The sequence below is a fragment of the Helianthus annuus genome, chromosome 13 (assembly GCF_002127325.2).
Source record: "Helianthus annuus cultivar XRQ/B chromosome 13, HanXRQr2.0-SUNRISE, whole genome shotgun sequence".
In the NCBI taxonomy this organism is placed as follows: Eukaryota; Viridiplantae; Streptophyta; class Magnoliopsida; order Asterales; family Asteraceae; genus Helianthus; species Helianthus annuus.
Window position 1 is genome coordinate 130,161,271 of NC_035445.2, and position 19,504 is coordinate 130,180,774.

A 19,504-nucleotide genomic window follows, 5' to 3' on the forward strand; every position below is an offset into this window, starting at 1 on the left:
CAAAGGTAAAATACATAAAATCGGTTCAATATGATGAAATAATTAAAATGCCAAAACCCATTTAAGGAATACAAGGGCATAGCATTAATCTCACACTACAGTCTACATTTCATCCGGGTTCCTCGGGCCTTAAAAGATGGGTCGATCGAGAATGATGGATGACAATAATTAATTTGATAGTTATCCAGCTAATCTAAAAAAGACAAGGTCAGTGTTTGATGAATCCTTAACTAGATGGTGGTCCGGCTATGTAAAAACACATATTTTCTTGTTTGCTAATCGTCGTTAGATTATACTCTCGGGACAGCCAGAGAGCTTCATTGATGACCTGCACAAGTTATATCTGCCCTCCCTGATGATCTTCGTTGCCCGCTTGTTGTTCATTCACACCAGATGTCGTTTCTTCTCGCCCAGGGATTTCGCTTAGTCGTTCCTTCAAAAAAAAGGTTTCAGAATGCAGTTTGTTCAATGGGTCAAAATTTTTGTGAATAATTCGTGTTAAATATGATTACGAAAACTACATTAATACCATACTAGTCTAAATTTTTAAATGTAGATGATTTATAGCTATTTTTTTACCCGTTTGACCCAGTGGAGATGAAACGTAACCGAATCGACTTATTCATAAGTAAATGGGTTGAAATTTGTCATTTTTGGTGCTAACGTATCTCTAAAGTAACCATATGAGTAAATATGATACTCCATTGGTCCTTCAATGAAACCAAAATGATCTCTTCACGTATTACTGTATTAGTACTTATGAACTGCAATAGGGGTGCAAAATTAGCAGAGCTGCTCGCTCGTGAGATACTCAAATCGAGCCGAATGAGCCCGAGCCTGTGGTTTATATACCAAGCTCATTTAAACTCGCAAGGCAAAACAAGCCTATTTTCTATACAAATATAATAGTTTTTATTTAATATTATAGTCTATATTACATAAATATATTTTTATTTATATAATATGATAAAAATAACTAAGTAATACATATGTCATATATATTAAAATTATAATCATAAATATATAAAAAATTAATTATACATTTATATAAGAAAAATAACTAAATAAACTACTGAAAATAAACGAGTTGAGCTCGAGCTTGAAACCTTTATCAGAAGCCAACTCAACTCGTTTACACCCCCAACTGCGAATAATGCAAGCATTATATTGGTCTACAAGAACCTTTCCTTTGTCACATTAGAAGGATTTTTTTTTTTTTTTTTTTTTTTTTTGCATATTTGACTAATAGAGAAACACTTGAATCAGATTATGCACAACGTATAGTACAGAGAAAGAAGTATATTATAGAGAACAAACCGAAGAAAACAAGCAAAGACTTGGGTGTTACCTTGAGGGATGCATTTTGAGCAAGAAGCTGATCATACTCGCTCCTAAGGCGGCCCACTTCTGCTCTTAGAGAAGAATTTTCTTCCCTCAAAGCTTCAGCCCGTTGGGCCAGCTCATCGCATTCTGCCTGAACCCAGATAAAAAGTAAAGGATGTAATAAACTTTTTAATTGAGTAGAAACTATAGAATCCAATCACTCGTCCCAACTCATTACATTTTATAATTGTATCTAACATGTCAAACGCGTAAATAAAAAAGTTTACTTAGAAGGAAACGTGTCAAATAAGTTGAAAGTAGCCCGAATTGTATTTTTAATGCATAAAACCGCCAGAATTATTTTATTAAAAAAAGCTAGACCATCTTTGAAATAAAGTAACTTTTGCAATCATACTCGACACACTTTATTTATAAAGATTTATACATTTTGGAGAAAAGGTGTTTCAAGTTAACTTGACCCGACATTTTGACCCAATTGACACGCCCAATCACCTCAAGCAAACCGTTTCGCTTTGACTGAATGAAAACTTGTTTACCTGCTTGCGCAGTCGGGACCTACGAGCAGATTCCCTATTCGATTGCTTCCTTCTCTGCCTTTTTAGCTCCCTTTCATCCTGAATTAAAGCATCAACAAATGGAATTAAACCACAGGTACTAAAAACGTATTTAACTCAAAATATTATTTTGGTAACTTTATAGTAATTTTGGTAATCATTATTCTTTTTTTTTTTTTTTTTTTGAAACTTAATCATTATTCATTAGTTCTCTAGTTCCAATCAATATTTGGATTTCTAATGATTGCTCCGGAGTTATAATCCCTAGCAATTTTAATGAACATTGAATTACCACAAAAGCACATGTTTTATCTTGTAATTTAGAGTAAAGTACACGGATAGTCCCTGTGGTTTTCCCAAATTTTAGATTTGGTCCCTAGCTTTCTAAAAGTACCCAAACGGTCCCCGTGGTTTGCACTTTGTAACACATTTAGTCCCCAGCCAACAAATCTAAAGGTTTAAAGAGGTCTAAGTTAGGGACTAAATGCGTTACAAAGTGCAAACCACAGGGACCTTCCATGTACGTTTGGCAAAAGTTGGGAATTAAATGCGTTACAAAGTGCAAACCACCGGGACCATCCGTGTACTTTACCCTGTAATTTATGATGCCCCATTTGTCTAATTAAATAACTTATTGAGTAAAGCACACGGATGGTCCATGTTGTTTACTAAAATTTTGGATTTTGTCCCTAGCTTTTCAAAAGTACATAGATGGTCCCTGTGGTTTGCACTTTATAACGCATTTAGTCCCCAACATTTCTCAAATATACATGGATGGTCCTTGTGGTTTGCACTTTATAACGCATTTAGTCCCCAAATTTTCTCAAAAATACATGGATGGTCCTTGTGGTTTGCACTTTGTAACGCATTTAGTCCCCAACTTGGACCTGGTGAAACCTTTAGATTTGTTGGCTGGGGACTAAATGCGTTACAAAGTGCAGACTGCAGACCATAGGGACCGTCCATGTACCTTTGGAAAGCTAGGGACCATCCGTATATTCACTCTTTAACTTATTCAAAAATAAAAAATGAGGATTAAAAAGGTGCACCTGTAGCCAGAGTTGCGGCTGCATGTTGTCCCTTGACACAGCGGGGACCACTCCCCCTACAACCGGAGCAGAAGTAAGCTTCCCGCCCATTGCAGACGGATTCGTACCGTTCCAGTAGTCCATACCAATATTTAAGTTGGTGGGACCAGGCACCGTTTGATTGACCACAGGAAGAGGCCCATTTGCAGAGTTTCCGTTTTCACCTGTGGCTAGTATCATTGTAATAGCAGTTGCTTGAATAACACGTAGCAAAAACAGAAATAAAAACTACTCGTAAGTTATAGAACCAACCTTCAATAGAATCTTGCCTTGATCCCGATTTCATTTGTGAATCCTGCAATATATTAATGTACAAAAAAAATTGAACACAAAAGCAATAGTTATCGGAAAGAACAGATCAAGTGTACATACTACATAAGATATGTTAAATTAATGAACCTAGTACCGGAAATTAATGCTACTAGTACAAAGATTAATGCAACTGAATGGTGCACATCCCACATCTACTTTCTTTAACATAAACATGTTACGGTATGGAGAAAGACAAACTTGAACATATAATAATAAAAAATGAATGTTTTTTCCATCAACAATAAATTATAAACATAGTTATATAAATAATCTCAACATTTTTATTGAACTGATTATCCACGTCCTATGGCTTTATTTCAAAACACAGGGACTATCCATGCATTTTACTCTTTTCCTTATTAGTTCAAATAGAGTTAATTACATATTTAGTCCCTGTGGTTTGCATAAAATAACATACTTAGATACTAATAGTTTAAAATCACCTTCTAGGGTATTAACTTTTCATTTTGTAACGTTTGGAGGTATTAACTTCTAGGGTATTAACATAGTTAGTCCCTGTGGTTTGCACAAGATAACATACTTAGGTACTAATAGAATGTGATTTTAAACCTACAAATAAAGTTAATACCTCCAAATGTTACAAAATAAAAAGTTAATACCCTAGAATGTGATTTTAAACTATTAGTACCTAAATATGTTACTTTGTGCAAACCACAGGGACTAACTATGTAATTAACTCGTTCAAATAAATCTATCCATTGTCAACCTTAAAAATGAGGTGAGTGAAACACTCACATTTGAAGTGTCCTACGGACTGAAATTGGTCATAGTACTTGTAAAGATTTTTTTTTTCACAAATTAGAAATCTTGAATAATATGAATAACCAAATTACAATAACGGCTCATGCTAAATTAGGATAATTAGCTTTGGAATCTTTTTCCAAGAATGACGATGTGGTTGTTAGCATAGTTGTTAACGGCAAATAGCGACAAATAGCGATGAGTTACCTATATGCTACATAGGGAATAGCGATAAATAGCAGGCGGCTATTTTATAAATAACGATACACTAGAAAAGAATTTTTAAAAATTTTTATATGTATATTATATCAAAATACCCTGATATATATGCTATTTTACATGTATATTTAACAAAAACCTAAAATCCAGCTTATTATAGCTATATTTAATTGCTATTTATATTAAAAAAAATAAATAAAGTGTCGCTATTCTCGCTATCCATGGCTACAACCCAAATAGCGACACTGGACCTATACGCTACGTAGCGCGCTATAGCGATCGCTACGATCGTTATTGACAACTGTGGTTGTTAGACAAGCTCAGTTACATATTCAAGGCTACGTAATTTTCTTAATTACTAGATTATAGTAAAATCACTTCTCTATCACCGGTTTCCATATAAACAACTTCATTGCAGATTTGCTGCAGTACTTACATTTTCAGAATTCCCTTCACTACCGTCACTTGAACCTTCACTTCCACTCTCGGCACTGTAAATCCAATTACAATTTTAAACATCAAGAGAAAGTGATACAAAGTACCTTCCAATTACAAACACACGTAACTAAACTTAAACTGTTTACTAATCACACCTTTTGGGATGAACTCCATTAGCCGCTTTGTTTGGTTCATTATTTTTGCCGGTAATCATGTTTAAACTGCCCAAGCTTCCTTTCGACCTTTTAATAGGAAGTTTTTCCTTTCCATCCGGTGACTTGCGATCGGATTCCGTATCGCCAGGCGTATTCACCTATACAAAATAGAAATTTCGTCATCACATACTTAAATTAGGTTATAACTTTAGAGATGCCATATATCATATCAACTCACAGAAGCTTCAGCAACACCGTTTGGAGAAGGCATTGCGTATGGACTGAAAGGATACGACCCCTGGGTAAATACGACCCAAATTTTATAATAATTGTCTTCTAGGGAGTAAAGAAGCTAGCAAGTAATACGTTATGATAGAGAAGAAGGAGAAGATACCGGAGGCATGGATGGATGAGCATAAATGCCACCAGGGGGATACATGGCAACGTATGGATGAGGTGGAGTACCGTAAGGCGGCATAATATGCTGCAAGTGCACATAAATATCAGAAAAACGGGAAATAAATCCAACGGGAAATGACGATGAACAATATTTTTCAGATATAAAGTATGTAATAACATCATCTTTGGATGTAAAAATTATAAGAATATTGGCATCCACATGTCAATTTTTAAACTGTCACACCATAACTACAAACAGATACCAAGATCCAAAATATTCAAGATTTACAAGATTGACATGACGTCATATGATGTTACTACACACATAGTTGTCAATAGCGGCTATAGAGCGCTATGTAGCGAGGCGACCAAGTGTCGCTATTTGGGTCATAGCGACCAATAGAATGAATAGCGACAGTTAGTTTTTTTTTTTTTTGATGTAAATAGCAATTAGATATAGCTATAAAATAGATGGATTTATAGGTTTTTGTTAAATATACATGTAAAATAGCATATATACCAAGGTATTTTGATATAATATACATATAAAAATTTTCAAAATTCTTTTTCTAGTGTATCGCTATTTATAAAATAGCGGTCGCTATTTGTCGCCATTCGCTATGTAGCATATAGGTCCCTTGTCGCTATTCGCTATTAACAACTATGACTACACATGCTCAAATAACCATCATCATTACCAACGGCAATTTCCATTAGCTATATCATTAACCAAGCTTGCCATCTAGCTTAAAGATACAAAAGTACAAACTGAAAACCGATACAGATAGTACCTGAACCCCCCACATGTAGGGGTGAGCTTGAGGGCTTGATGCCATGAACCCAGGTGGAGGCATATGAGGATAAGGCTGTTCAAGGTTTACATACCACCTATGCTTAGTAAAAATATGTAAAAAAACTTAAATCTTAAGACGAACAATTTGTGAAAATTCATTTTTTTTAAATGGAACCTGAAACGTAGTCCAATCTGGATTGACTGTACCCTTGGCAGTTACTGAAGTCTGCTCCTGAAGAAAAACCATGAATACGTGTTATCAAAGTACATGCTACCCACACACACACACACACACACACACACTCACACACATAAGTAAACGCTTGAAGTGCGATGTTTATTCATCTCTTCTGAACATAGTTATCAATAGCAAATAGCGACAAGGTACCCATATGCTTCGTAGCGATAGCGATGAAATAGCGCACGCTATTTCGTGTTTAGCGATAAGGTAGTTAAAAATTTAACAAATAAAAAAAAGCTATCTATAATTTTTTATATATATATAATGTTAATTTTATACCTTTTTATGAATAAATTTATAAGTTTAAGGAACAAATGTAAGCTAGTGAAAATAGGGGGGTTAAATGGTAAAATATACAAACTAATTTTACACTTTTTATGTAAATTTTTACAAGTTTTAGGGACTAAATGTAAACTAGTGAAAGATAGAGGGGTTAAATGTTAAAAAATCCATAAACTTATTTAACCCTAAAAAGGCTCAAACGCAACAAAACGCAGCCGCTCTTCTTCTTCCTGGTTTCTGGCAGAAATTGCAGGTTTCCAGCCGGAATTCGTCGGAATCCGTTGTAATCACGCTATGGAGTCGTTACTTAACAGATTGCGAGACATGGGCGCTTCGCTACGAAGCGCGCGATAGTTAACGCTATCTTGGCTATCGATAACTATGCTCTTGAAAACTTCCTATATATATGAACGGAAATCGTTTATATGCATATGCACACACACACGGAGAACATGTATATAACAATGCCATTTTGAATCTAGAAACGAACAAAGAGAGAGAAACGCACTTGAGAATTTGTTGTCTTTGACTCCTTTGTTGCGTCTTTCGCCTCCTTGGCGGAATCATCCATCTCACTGCTTCCCATTCCTCAAACGAATATAACTATAAGTATCCCACAACCATCCTATTAATAGATTTGAAAACAAATACATTATTAGAGACTAGAGAATAACAAAAATCATAATAAAATAAGACATTAAAACTTCCTAAATCACAAAATTAGGGGAATTTTCCCAAATTCACATATCCGAAAACATGGCATAACAAATTGCCACTAACATTCATCAAACTTAAAGAAGACACAAAACACACAACCATAATTATTTCACTTTTTTTTCTATTTAAGCATTATTTTGAACATTTGAATTAGCGTTCTCAAAGCATACCGTAAACACTCCTATATACATTAATACATTAAAATTTCCAAAACCACAAAATTTGGGACTTTCCCCAAATTCACATACCCAAAACATAGCATAACAAATTAGCACTACCATTCATGAAATTCAAAGACAACAACAAAACACACAAACACAATTATTTCACCTTTTTCAAATTATTAAAAAAAAAAAAAAAAAAAAAAAAAAAAAAAAAAACACCTTCTACCAAAATTTTACAATATAAACATACGGAGTAAAAAACATCAAGTACTTTTGACCATCTGAACTCATGTTCTCAAAAAAAAAAACATACATTATACTCTCCTACAAATTAACAAATCAAAAGTTCCCAAATCACATAATTTGGATATTTTCCCAAATTCACATATCCAAACCATGTCATAACAAACTAACACAAACAAGACATCTTTATTTCAAAATTTTAAATAAACAATACAACTTCTACCATAATATAACAGTTTAATCATATGCCATAAAATTTAAAAAAAAATATAAAAAATATAACCAACTTATTATTATTATTAATCAATCAACAAGCCAAATTAAATCCACTGAGATTCAACATTAACACAGATATAAATATTAATCTCCGTATAAAACAAAACACACAAACATAATTATTTCAATCTTTTTAAACTAACTTTCACCGAAACAAACAGGAAAAAATTCAATTTATTAATCAACAATAAACAAAATTACCGAAAAATCACGCGAACGGATCAATCAAGCAGGTGGGGCACTTGGGATTGCAATAATGAACGGATCAAACTCAAGAACCCTAAAAATAATAATTTTTTGAAAGGGGGGGGGGCTGACAATTGGGGGTTTGTAGAGAGATCGAATTCAAAACAGATTGAGGTGAATTTGTTTCACGAGAGAGCTTCGAAGTGATTGAATTTGAAGGTGATTGTGACTGACTGTAAAAGTGTTTGATTAAAAGGGCAGAGGTGGCTGTTTCAACGGTAGATGTGTACGGGCGCATGTGGTTTCCGTGGGGTGGGGTGTAGGGTAACGCCTGCCTGCCCGTTTATTTATTTATTATTTTTTTCTTTTTAAGTTTATATTAAAAGTTAAGAAAAATGCTTGGATAGTCCATGTGGTTTGTTCATTTTTCACTTTTAATCTCTAACTTTCTAAAATTACAGTTATATTCCTCAACTTTTGCAATTTTGTTCCCGAATAGTCCCTGCCACAGATGAAGGTTAGTTTTTTTTGTTAAATGAGTGTGAAATGACCAAAATACCCTTGCTAATAAAAAATAATAATAAATAGGCCCAAAGTAACTAAACCCTCCACCCAACCCAACCCCATCCCTTTCCCCTCATTCCCTTGCCGACAAGCTCAACACCCATTTCCCCACAATAACTAAACCCTCCTTGTCCACCTGTACCGCCATTTTGGCCTCAAAATTAACCCGTCCAACTGTAAAAAACACTCAAGATTAAATAAGCAGCAGTATATCACAAGGGGCATGTTTGGCTAACAGCTAGATGGGATCCCTCCGAACTTGTAAGCCTGATGTGGATGAAGCTCCATTTTTTATCCAACTGTCGAGGTAAATATTATAATTAATGAATCTTTAAGGAAATTAAAATATACCCTTTCTGTTTTTAAATCAAATCATTCGTTTTTTAGGAGTTCGAAGATACACTTGGTTATCTATTAAAAATACGACTGGATTAGATGCCGGTGGTGGTTGAAGGTGGAGATGGTGGTGTGGTGTGGTGTGGTAGTGGTGGTGGTGTGGAGTGGAGAGGATGAAGTGGGTAGGGTGGATGGTGGGTCCCATATAAATCGTAAAATGTTAATTATATTTATTTTAATTTTTTAGTTATTAATTTGACAGTAAAGGTATTTTTGTCATTTTACACGCAACTAATATCAAAAACTAACCTTCATCCACACCAGGGACTATTCGGGAACGAAATTCAAAAACTTGGAAAATATAGGTGTAATTTTAGAAAGTTTGAGACTAAAGGTGAAAAATAAGGAAACCACAGAGACTATCCGAGCATTTTTCTCTTAAAAGTTTTTCTAAAGTTTTAAGAAAATTTTGGGAAATCCTCTTGAACTTTGCTGATAACAATAACACGTATTTTTCTAAAGGGTAAATAATATAAACAAAAACTAATATATTTTTTTTACAAAAACCTATTAATAACTTTTTATAAGTAAAAAATCAACATACTTTATGTTTTGTCTAGTAAAAGTCATTCAACATTTTTTTTTTTAACATTAAAGTCTCTTCATATGTTAAATTTGAACAAAAATATGATAAACATTTTCTTAAAACTTGTTACATGAAGTTATGTTTCAAATTAAGATATATTTGAAAATTCATAGGTCATTGCTAGAGAACTGAAAATAGTTAAAAACAACAAACGATTAAATCCGAATCGAATAAAATGAATTCAGTTTATATGTAGCACAATAAACTGAGTAGTCAAAGTAAACGATACTTTATATTTAGAACCCAATTACATGAATTCGTTGTATTCGGTTGAAACCGAAAACCAAACCAAATTCGAATGCGGTTTGTGATTTGGTTTTGAAGTACTTAAATTCCGTTTACTTTGGTTCGATTTTTTGTTTAACCCAAATATTTTCAAAGCGAATAAAAGGAACCGATGGACATCTCAAACAGTTCCAAGTTGTGAAAATTATTTTGTCATAATTTTGTTTAAATTTAACATGTCAAGAGACTTTAATGCTTGATGACATAGCAAAACTTGATTGGAAGTTATGAGTGATGAGTCATAGACGCCCCTACCTCCCTTATATGATTCCAACCAAAATAAAGTGAAACAAAGTGATTACACTCCTACTAATCTGTCTAGGATTGTCTTGTTTAATACTAACTCAACAAGACAACATTGTACATTCAACTGGAATACAATTATAACGTTTTGTAACAGAAAGAATTCAAATTTCAAAGTTAAACATGAGGCCTATAACATCATCACCAGTTTTTAATTTTTTTTACTACTTATGAAACATTTAATCATTTATGTTCCACGAAGCAATACGCATAACATCATAAACCATTTACCTTGATCACATTACTCAACAGGCGAAAATATGCTATCTTCCATGATCTACTTACTATCAATGGAGCCACAATGGTGCAAAATCCTACAATGAATCCAAGTACAATGCTAATGATCAATCCCCAATCTACTACGCCATCTTCTTTGTGGTTTCCAAGCACTTTAACAAGTACATATCGATAAAGTTAGTGGAGTTCGATAGAGTTGATGAAACTGTGAATGAAACGTTTGTAAAGCTAGCACACATGAATCGACTTAAAAGAGGAGAAACAAAGTAGGATCTATTTAGTTATATGATTACGACCAAAATAAAACTCAACTAGGTTTTTCATAATCGTCGCGTTGCGGTGAACTTTTGTTATGTACTCTGTGTATACATGTGTTTTGAAATGACTACGAGCGTGTTGCGCACGGAACCACTGACAATAATAAAAAGAAAATATAGAAAGAAAACACAAAAAGATAACCGAAAGAGAAATCAACCAAAAAAGTTGTATTGTAATAATGTTATTCGTATGAAACCCGTGGTCAGAAATGAGGAAATGGTACTAGGTACCAGTACCATATTTCCCGAACCGGAAGAGCTTATGTACCAATTCGGTACCGACTTTTGGCGTCTACCGGTTTAGGGTTTAGGGTTTAGGGTTTACATTCATATACCGGTATCGTAACCGGTATTTTCGGTACTAGTACCGATTCGGTATCGGTTGACACCGAGCTCGTCCCTACCCCTGAAACTAAAAAAAGAAATCAATAAAAGTTGAAGAAAATCAACAAATAAAGTTGCACGATACCGTTGTTCGGTTGTTGTTCGTACGGTTTCCGTGATCAAGGATGAGCAAATGGTACGGGGTAGCAGTACCGAATTTCCCGAACAAAAAGATTTTCAAAATCATTTCGGTACCGACTTTTGGCGTTTTCTGTACCAGACTGGTGCCTATTTTTACCTTCATGTACCGATAACGAACCAGACCGTACCGGTATTTTCGATACCAGTATCGGTTGACACCAAGGTTATCCAACTTAAAAAGCAAAGAAAATAATAATTATTATTATAATATTAAAATAAGAAAAGTATTAAAAAACTGTATATATTATTATAATATTAAAAACACTATTCATTAGCTTCTATTATTAATATATATAGGTTTTTTTCTGGCGCGCGTTGCGGCGAAACGGAGTAGATGATAATTTAAAACAAACGTTATTTGAAAAATATAGTATGTTGTTTAGAAAGCCAAACCGTTAGAACCGGTTTAGTTTATCATCGTATCATTTTACGATACCAAATAAATACTTTATTTTTGAACATAAATTCGTTTTTAATAAAACTTATACTAATCGGGGGTAAAAATTAAGCACAACTAAGTACTTAAGTTTTTAGAAAAAAATTAACGAACACAAGTTATTAAAGAAATATCAAATTAATTGATAAAGTAAAGATGGTTTTAAAATGGAAAAAGATTTATTAAAAACAAAATAAATGATAAAGGAAATATGGTTTTAGAAAAGAAAAAAATGAAAATACATTAAAAGCTAAAAGTAAATAGAAAAAAAATAAAAGATTTTAAAAGTAAATATTCAAAATAATATATTGATATAATAAAATATTAAAAAGCTATATATTATTTTAAATTTGAAATTACTATTCATGTTCTGTCGAAAACTATATATATAAAATATAACAGTGTGTTTCCCCCGCGCTATGCGGCGGGATCTCAGTCCGTAGTGATTTAGTTTGCTACAATACAAATATTCGGTATGTCTATTAAAAGATAAAGCCCAAAAATAAATCACATTAGCAAGGACTCGAGCATGGAAAGCTAACGGGTCAAGAGAAGACAACGAAGTGAATACAAATATGGACGCTTAAGGTAAGTGATTCCCGAGCTTAATTTATGTTTATGTAAAAGAATCCATATGTGCAAGACGATTGAGAATCACAAAGGGATATATTGTTATTAGTGGTGCCAAGTAAGGAATGTTGTAATGGTCAACATAGTTTTAATAAGCTTGAATCTATATAGTGGGAGAAACGGGTCATAATTAAGGAAATGAAGTGGTAAAATGATTAGCATGAATGTTGGGACAAGGAATTAGCGTTGGGATGACTTAGGGGTTGTTTGTTTTTTCTTCAAACATCTTCAAGGGGACTGATGTCTGCAGGCGTGCAGACGTTACCCTTGAAGACTGTTTGTTTTTTTTCTTTTAAACAGATCTGAACTCAGTTTTTTTCATCTTAAAAAATAAGCTATGGACCATCTTCTTAAAACATCTTCACACCTCCCTCTTCTCCTCCCTCAAACATCAGCCCCTCCCACCGCCGCTCCTCCTCCTTCTCTGATCTCCCTCTTCTCCTCCGGCGACCTACCTCCTCCTCCGGCGACCTACCTCCTTCTCTAGAGACATCCCTCCTCCTCCGGTGACCAGCTCCTTCTCCGACCTCCCTCTTCTCCTCCGCTGGATCGAAGCGGAATGTGAATGTTTCGTCATTGTTTGATGCGCTTCAGACCGGTATCAACTTATAAAAAACAAACAGTCTTATATTTTCAGCTTGCAGATCTTCAGACCACATCTTCAGTTGCAGACATAAAAACAGATGAAATCAGCTTGCAGACAATTTATGTCTGCAAAAACAAACAGCGCCTTAGGGTCTTGGAATAACCTTTAAAAACTCTAATTTTATCTATTGGGAAGCGTGGGAATAATTAACGGGGCTTGGAATGAGATCCGGGTGACCAATAAATGAGTTTTAATCGAGTTTTGGGGGATTTCCAGCAGCCTAGAGTCGTAGCTTATGCCTGGGGTGTGACACCTGTGTCACTTCAACCATCAAACAAATACCAAACCAATGAAATATTGTATTTCATACTTGGGATTTGTAAAAAAATTGTGTATCGTTTGCACATATCAATTCTTGTTCGATTTCAAGCTTTAAATCGCTTTCTGGAATGTTATACGCGCACTGATGCGTAAATATAACCAGTTTAATGCAACAAACACTCCGGAATAGTGAAATAGGCTTAACATACCTTAAATAACCTTCACATAACTTAGAAAAAAGTTTTGGATGGTTTGGTGTGTTGAAATCAAGTTTGTTCGATCGAAGGGACTATTTGTGTCAAACTGCGAAACTATACCGATTTGTATAGTAACGAACATTCCGTAACTTGATCATAAGTTAAATATGCCCTAAATATCCTTTACATAGCTTAGAAATAGGCTTTGAGGTGTTTGGTGCGCAAAAATAAACTTTCTTGATCAATAGGGACTAAAAGCGTCAAAAAGTGCACAAGTTTGCATTTTCGCGCATATCTTACGTTCTGATTACATCCAGACATCCAAAAATTTATGTAATCATTAAAATATTTTTTTTAGTGATTGGCATGATAAAACTCCATTCGTCGCGAAATTTGGATCGTTTTTGCGTTCGTTACGACTTCTGTCGTAATTAAGCGAACAACGCAACCGTACGACCAAACAAACCGACATTCCAGATATTTTTTAGCATGTTTTGAGTTCCCTATACTTTAATGTCACACCCCCAATTTCCACGTGTCACCGGTGGGCCCGGTGGAGGGTATGGTGACGTAGTTGGCATCATCATAGACAAACAACACAATATAATAATGCACAGCGGAAGCAGAAATAGATTCATTTCAACTTTAAATAAAATGTAATATTAAATATCACGAGTAGTTGAAACGGATCCACAGGCGGATCAGATAAAATAAGATAATTGTTCAACAGTTTTATTGTCGTCCGAGCTTGCGAGACTATTGTGGACGCTCTAGGAGACAGCCAGCCTAGTACGTGTAGTACCTGCACTTAACCTTTTGGGAAAATACGTCAGTTTACACTGGTAAATACAAATTAACTGACTCATTTTGAAAATGATTGAAAATTTATTTAAATGCACATGGCATAAAATATTTTTATAACTTGGGATAATTATGCAATATAATCTTGTGAACGAATTACATGTTACTCGTGCGTTCAGTAGCCCGGATCTTGTCCGGGTTAAAGATCAATAGACACACCACATCAAAGAGTTATACACTGACAGGTGTACGCCTACACCTCGTGCTCTGGTCGTGGCCATCTCGTAAGATGATGCCAAGGATATCCGGGACATGGTCATTAACCCCCCAAAGGCTTAAAGTAAAACAAGACTGTTTAAACGAGCCGATCAAATTATTCAATTGAACACCCAAGGGTGCAAGATTCATACGCTCGATCAAGCGGTATTCTATATACCGTAACCCAAGCCCGTATAGGGAAAATAAGTTAAAAGTATTTACCTGAGTAAGTATGAATCACAATTGGCAAGTGAGGGTAGCTTTTACTGGGCCTCCTATCCTAGAACAAAGGTTTATAATAACCTATTAGATTCCTAACGGGTCTTTGTTTAAGCCTAAGCTTAGACCGGTTAGTTTAAGGACGATACGGTTCAAGCGCACGATTAAGCGAAGACCGGATAGAATGTGTTTTAGACCCAACAAGTTTGAATACTTGTATAATATGGGTATGCTAAATACATTCTGGATTTTGAGACAAAAATGATAACGTTTGACCCGTTTCGGTCAATTTATGCAAACTAGTTACATAAACCGAACCGAGCGCTAAAAGAGCGTTACGGGTAGCCAAAAGAGTCATATGTAAGTTCCCTGAGATAATATGCTTTAAATATGATATAATATCAGCAAGTTATGTTCTATTATGCCTCGAATAAATTTAAACTCAATTTATGCCTTATAAGGGCATTTTGTCATTTAAAAGATTATAAAAGGGTTAAATTGGAAATCTGAGTTACAGGTCTGATTTATACAGTAAATATACTTAATTTGACATATTATAACAGTAGGGTATGACCCATATACAAAACTTATCATTTAAAATCAAACTATGCACCTTAGGGGTATTTTGGTAATTTCACAAGGGCTAAAAATGTCAAAACTGGAAATCTGAGTTCAAAAACTTATACTTACTGTTATTTTATAAAAATATGCTAAATACATCAGTAGGTATAATCCTTATATGTTTAATATGGGTATAACGCATACTATGCGTTAAAAACGCTTAGAAAGACGATTTAGAGCCGTTTCCGGGTTTTCAAAAGAAAGCTGAGATTTTTATATTTCCAGAATGCTCAAAATAATTTATTTAACAAATAAAATCAGTAGAAAAAGGTTTGGGGTCAAAAGGATGCATAAAACTCATTTTATGGCTTAAAAGGTCAAAACCGGTATTAACCGAATCAAACTTAGAGACCTATGATACGATCAGCCAAAAATTAAATAAAAATCTTCAAAAATCCCAAAATATTATATAACATCAGTGGGTAAAAAGTTTTATATCAAAACGTGGCCTTAAACGGGTTATACGCTAAATGCGCCGTTTATTTAACCTAAAGCTTTAGTTTTACGATATCGGCCATAACTCGAAATCTGGACCTCCAACTGATATCAAATTTTCGGTGCAAGTTTATAAATCAGTAATAAAGATTTCTACTCTTTCACTTTTCCAAAAATCACGTTTTATAACAAAAAGGGCAAAATAGTCAACTTTAAGCATAATCGGAAACATGCATATGAATCGGTTAAGCATGGAATCAATTTGTAAATTTCCAGAGAGTTACACATAAATATAAATGGTCAAAAATAAGCTCTAATGCAGATCTCAAACATGCATGCACGGATCCGAATCGAGAGTCAAAGAAAAAGTCGTTTTGTAAGACTTTCGGTTCCAATCCGGGCTTATACTAAAGATTGTCGAGTTGATCATGGTAAAACATATTCTTACATTCATTATAAAGTTATTTTTGATGATCAAACTGATTGCATGTCATCTACATTACCATTTATGCTATATTTTGCAAAAACAAGTTCTGTTGACTTTTAAAGAACAACTTTGACTCGACAAATAGCATACTTAGAGTGGGAATCAGAGAATACCCTTTTGAGGGTTTGTTTCCCACATAAATACCAACATTTAGGTACTTTCAATTTGAGAAATGACTGAGCCATTTTCGTTTAATCGAAAAGTCAAACTATAACTATGACGGATTGACTTTCGGCTAATAATCAAAGCTAGAACGAATTAGAGAAGGTTATGAATGCTTACAAGAGTCCTAATGAAGCTTAGTTATCACTATGAAGGTGCCTTGTCGTCCAGGAAGCTCCAGAAGTTGCCTTGTGAATTTTTGAATGTTTAAGTGTTCTTGGTTACTACACAAGTGCCTCAAAAAGTGAAGAATTGATCTAGTTTTAAGGTGTTTCTGATGTTGTAAGAGTGCCACAGGTGTCCCAACATGCATGTCCTTCGATTGGTGAGTTTTGGAGGTGGTGCAAGCTATAAACCACTCAAAAATCGGACCTGAAAGCCACTGTTCGCGAATTCTGCATCTGGGCGCTGGGTCGCGGCCCGCTTAAGGCAGCCCAGGCGGGCCGCCTGGGGTCTGCAGCTCCAAACATTGTTTAAATGTTGCAGTTTTGGTCCCTGCACTTTGGTTACGAGGTTTTGGCCATTAATCTTGACCCTTAGACCCTCAAACCTGATTTTTAGGAACCTTGGAACATTTACCAACATGGTAATGTCCTCGGTTAACTTTGCGCTCACCCGAAAAGTCATGAAATTCGACGTTGACGCTTTTAACCCCTCAAGTACGGTTTTGGCCATAACTTTCTCATACGATAAAGAAACTTCATGAAATTTTTACCACATATTCTAGTGAGTATATTGTAGCATTACAAAGCTTCGGGGCTGCTAAAAGATCACTCAGAGGTATAAATTCAACATGTTGACACTTTTAGTCCCTATAGTTTGTAATTCCTCACTTTTGTGTATTTTCCGCTTCGTATGATCCATGATCTATCCGTTTAGGTTTATAAACACCATGTAGGGTTATTATAGAGTCTATTTATCCATTGTTGACACTTTGGACCCTTACGTTCCATAGTTTTCACTGTTTGTCAACTTTAGTCCCTCTAAAGTATGTTTTCACATATTCAAAGCCTATGACACGTGTCAATGCATCATTGGACGAATTTTTTCGAGGTGTTACATCCTCACCCCCTTAAAAGAAATCTCGACCTCGAGATTTACTGAAACAAATGAGGGTATTTTTCCTTCATCGTGGATTCCACTTCCCACGTGTATTCGGGACCTCTACGGGCATCCCACTTGACCTTAACAATAGGTATGTACTTTCTTCGGAGCTTCTTAACCTGTCGATCCTCAATCGACAACGATTTTTCCACAAACTTCAAGCTTTCATCAATGTGTATGTCTGTATGCGGTATGACCAGTGATTCGTCAGCGAAACACTTCTTCAGATTACAGATGTGGAACACATTATGTATAGCGCTAAGTTCTTCAGGCAAGTTTAACTTATAAGCAACTGACCCGACACGTTCGACAATTTCGAAAGGTCCTATGTATCTCGGGCTTAGCTTGCCTTTCTTACCAAATCGCATCACCCCCTTCCAGGGCGATACTTTAAGTAACACTTTATCACCTACTTCGAAGTGAAAATCTTTGCGCTTAGGATCCGCATAACTCTTCTGCCTATCCCTGGCAGCTTTCAAACGATCGCGAATCTGAACGATCTTGTCCGTCGTCTCAAAAACGATTTCTGGTCCTGATAGTTGGACATCTCCAACTTCTGCCCAACAAATGGGCGATCTACACTTTCTACCGTATAAGGCCTCAAAAGGCGCAGCTTTTATGCTGGAGTGGTAGCTATTGTTGTAAGAGAATTCAATTAGTGGTAGGTTCTTATCCCAACTACCACCCAAGTCGATCGCACATGCACGTAGCATGTCTTCCAGAGTTTGAATAGTACGCTCACTCTGACCATCGGTCTGAGGATGATAGGCCGTACTAAAATTCAAACGAGTGCCCAATGATTGTTGGAAACTCTTCCAAAAATGCGACGTATATCTAGTATCTCTATCGGAGATAATAGATACAGGTATACCATGCAACGCTACAATCTTATCAACGTATAATTGAGCTAACATATCGGAGCTATACGTCTCCATGATGGGTAGAAAATGAGCTGACTTCGTCAGTCTATCTACTATGACCCATATGGTATCATTTCCCTTTCTCGTCTTTGGCAACTTGGTGATGAAATCCATTGTCACCATTTCCCATTTCCATGTGGGAATTTCAGGTTGTTGAAGCAAACCTGACGGCTTCTGATGCTCAGCTTTGACTTGCGCACAAGTCAAACATTTAGCTACATGCTCTGCTACGGACTTTTTCAAACCAATCCACCAGTAGTTTGCTTTTAGATCCTGGTACATCTTATCAGCTCCAGGATGAACGGAATATTTAGAGCTGTGGGCTTCCTGGAGGATAACATCCCGAAGTCCTCCATAAACTGGAACCCATATTCGTCCGTTTAGTCTTAGCATTCCATCTTTGTCGTAGGATAACTGCTCCTCAGTTACTCCTAACTTCTCTTCAGGATAGTTAGCTTCCAACACAGCTTCCTTCTGTGCAGCTAACACCCTTTCGTTCAAATTATTCCTTATTTCAATGCGCTTGGCATTGATTCTGATCGGTTTCACTCTTTCTTTTCTGCTTAAGGCGTCGGCAACTACATTTGCCTTGCCTGGATGGTATCTTATCTCACAGTCGTAATCATTTAAAGTTTCCATCCATCGCCTTTGTCGCATGTTCAAGTCCTTCTGATTGAACAAATGTTGAAGGCTCTTGTGATCCGAATAAATCACGCACTTGGTTCCGTACAAGTAGTGTCTCCACAGTTTCAATGCAAATACAACGGCACCCAGTTCCAAGTCGTGGGTGGTGTAGTTCTTCTCGTGCACCTTTAATTGACGCGAAGCGTAGGCAATGACCTTGCCTCTCTGCATGAGTACACAGCCCATACCAGTGTGTGACGCATCGCAATACACCACGAATTCTTCTATACTATCGGTCAGTGTTAACACTGGTGCAT

The 19,504-nt window shown here is 35.5% G+C and overlaps 1 protein-coding gene across 2 annotated transcripts; it reads right to left on the reverse strand.

Annotated features, from left to right (window-relative positions):
- Nucleotides 1–6: 6 nt before the first annotated feature.
- On the reverse strand, nt 7–8,476 carry LOC110899342 (bZIP transcription factor 16). 2 transcript variants are annotated; one of them, XM_022146233.2, is made up of 13 exons: nt 8,189–8,476; nt 7,096–7,212; nt 6,240–6,296; nt 6,063–6,137; nt 5,267–5,356; nt 5,111–5,170; nt 4,873–5,030; nt 4,716–4,770; nt 3,239–3,281; nt 2,948–3,150; nt 1,881–1,958; nt 1,349–1,474; nt 7–433 (listed from the first exon to the last, which is right to left on the reverse strand). In XM_022146233.2, the coding sequence occupies exons 2-13, from the start codon at nt 7,171–7,173 to the stop codon at nt 338–340; spliced, it is 1,119 nt and encodes a 372-aa protein (XP_022001925.1). In that variant the 5' UTR covers nt 7,174–7,212; nt 8,189–8,476; the 3' UTR covers nt 7–337. The 2 variants fall into 2 exon arrangements, with proteins under 2 accessions (XP_022001925.1, XP_022001923.1); XM_022146231.2 differs by having other exon boundaries at nt 2,948–3,156; nt 8,189–8,475.
- Between the last annotated feature and the right edge of the window lie 11,028 nt (nt 8,477–19,504).

What these genes read in the sequence shown, in the direction of transcription:
- LOC110899342 (XM_022146231.2), bottom strand. Translation starts at nt 7,173, where the DNA reads ATGGGAAGCAGTGAGATGGATGATTCCGCCAAGGAGGCGAAAGACGCA. An exon ending in ACGGTGTTGCTGAAGCTTCT is followed by an intron (nt 5,031 to 5,110) that starts GTGAGTTGATAT and finishes TATTTTGTATAG; the next exon opens with GTGAATACGCCTGGCGATAC. An exon ending in AATGGAGTTCATCCCAAAAG is followed by an intron (nt 4,771 to 4,872) that starts GTGTGATTAGTA and finishes TTGGATTTACAG; the next exon opens with TGCCGAGAGTGGAAGTGAAG.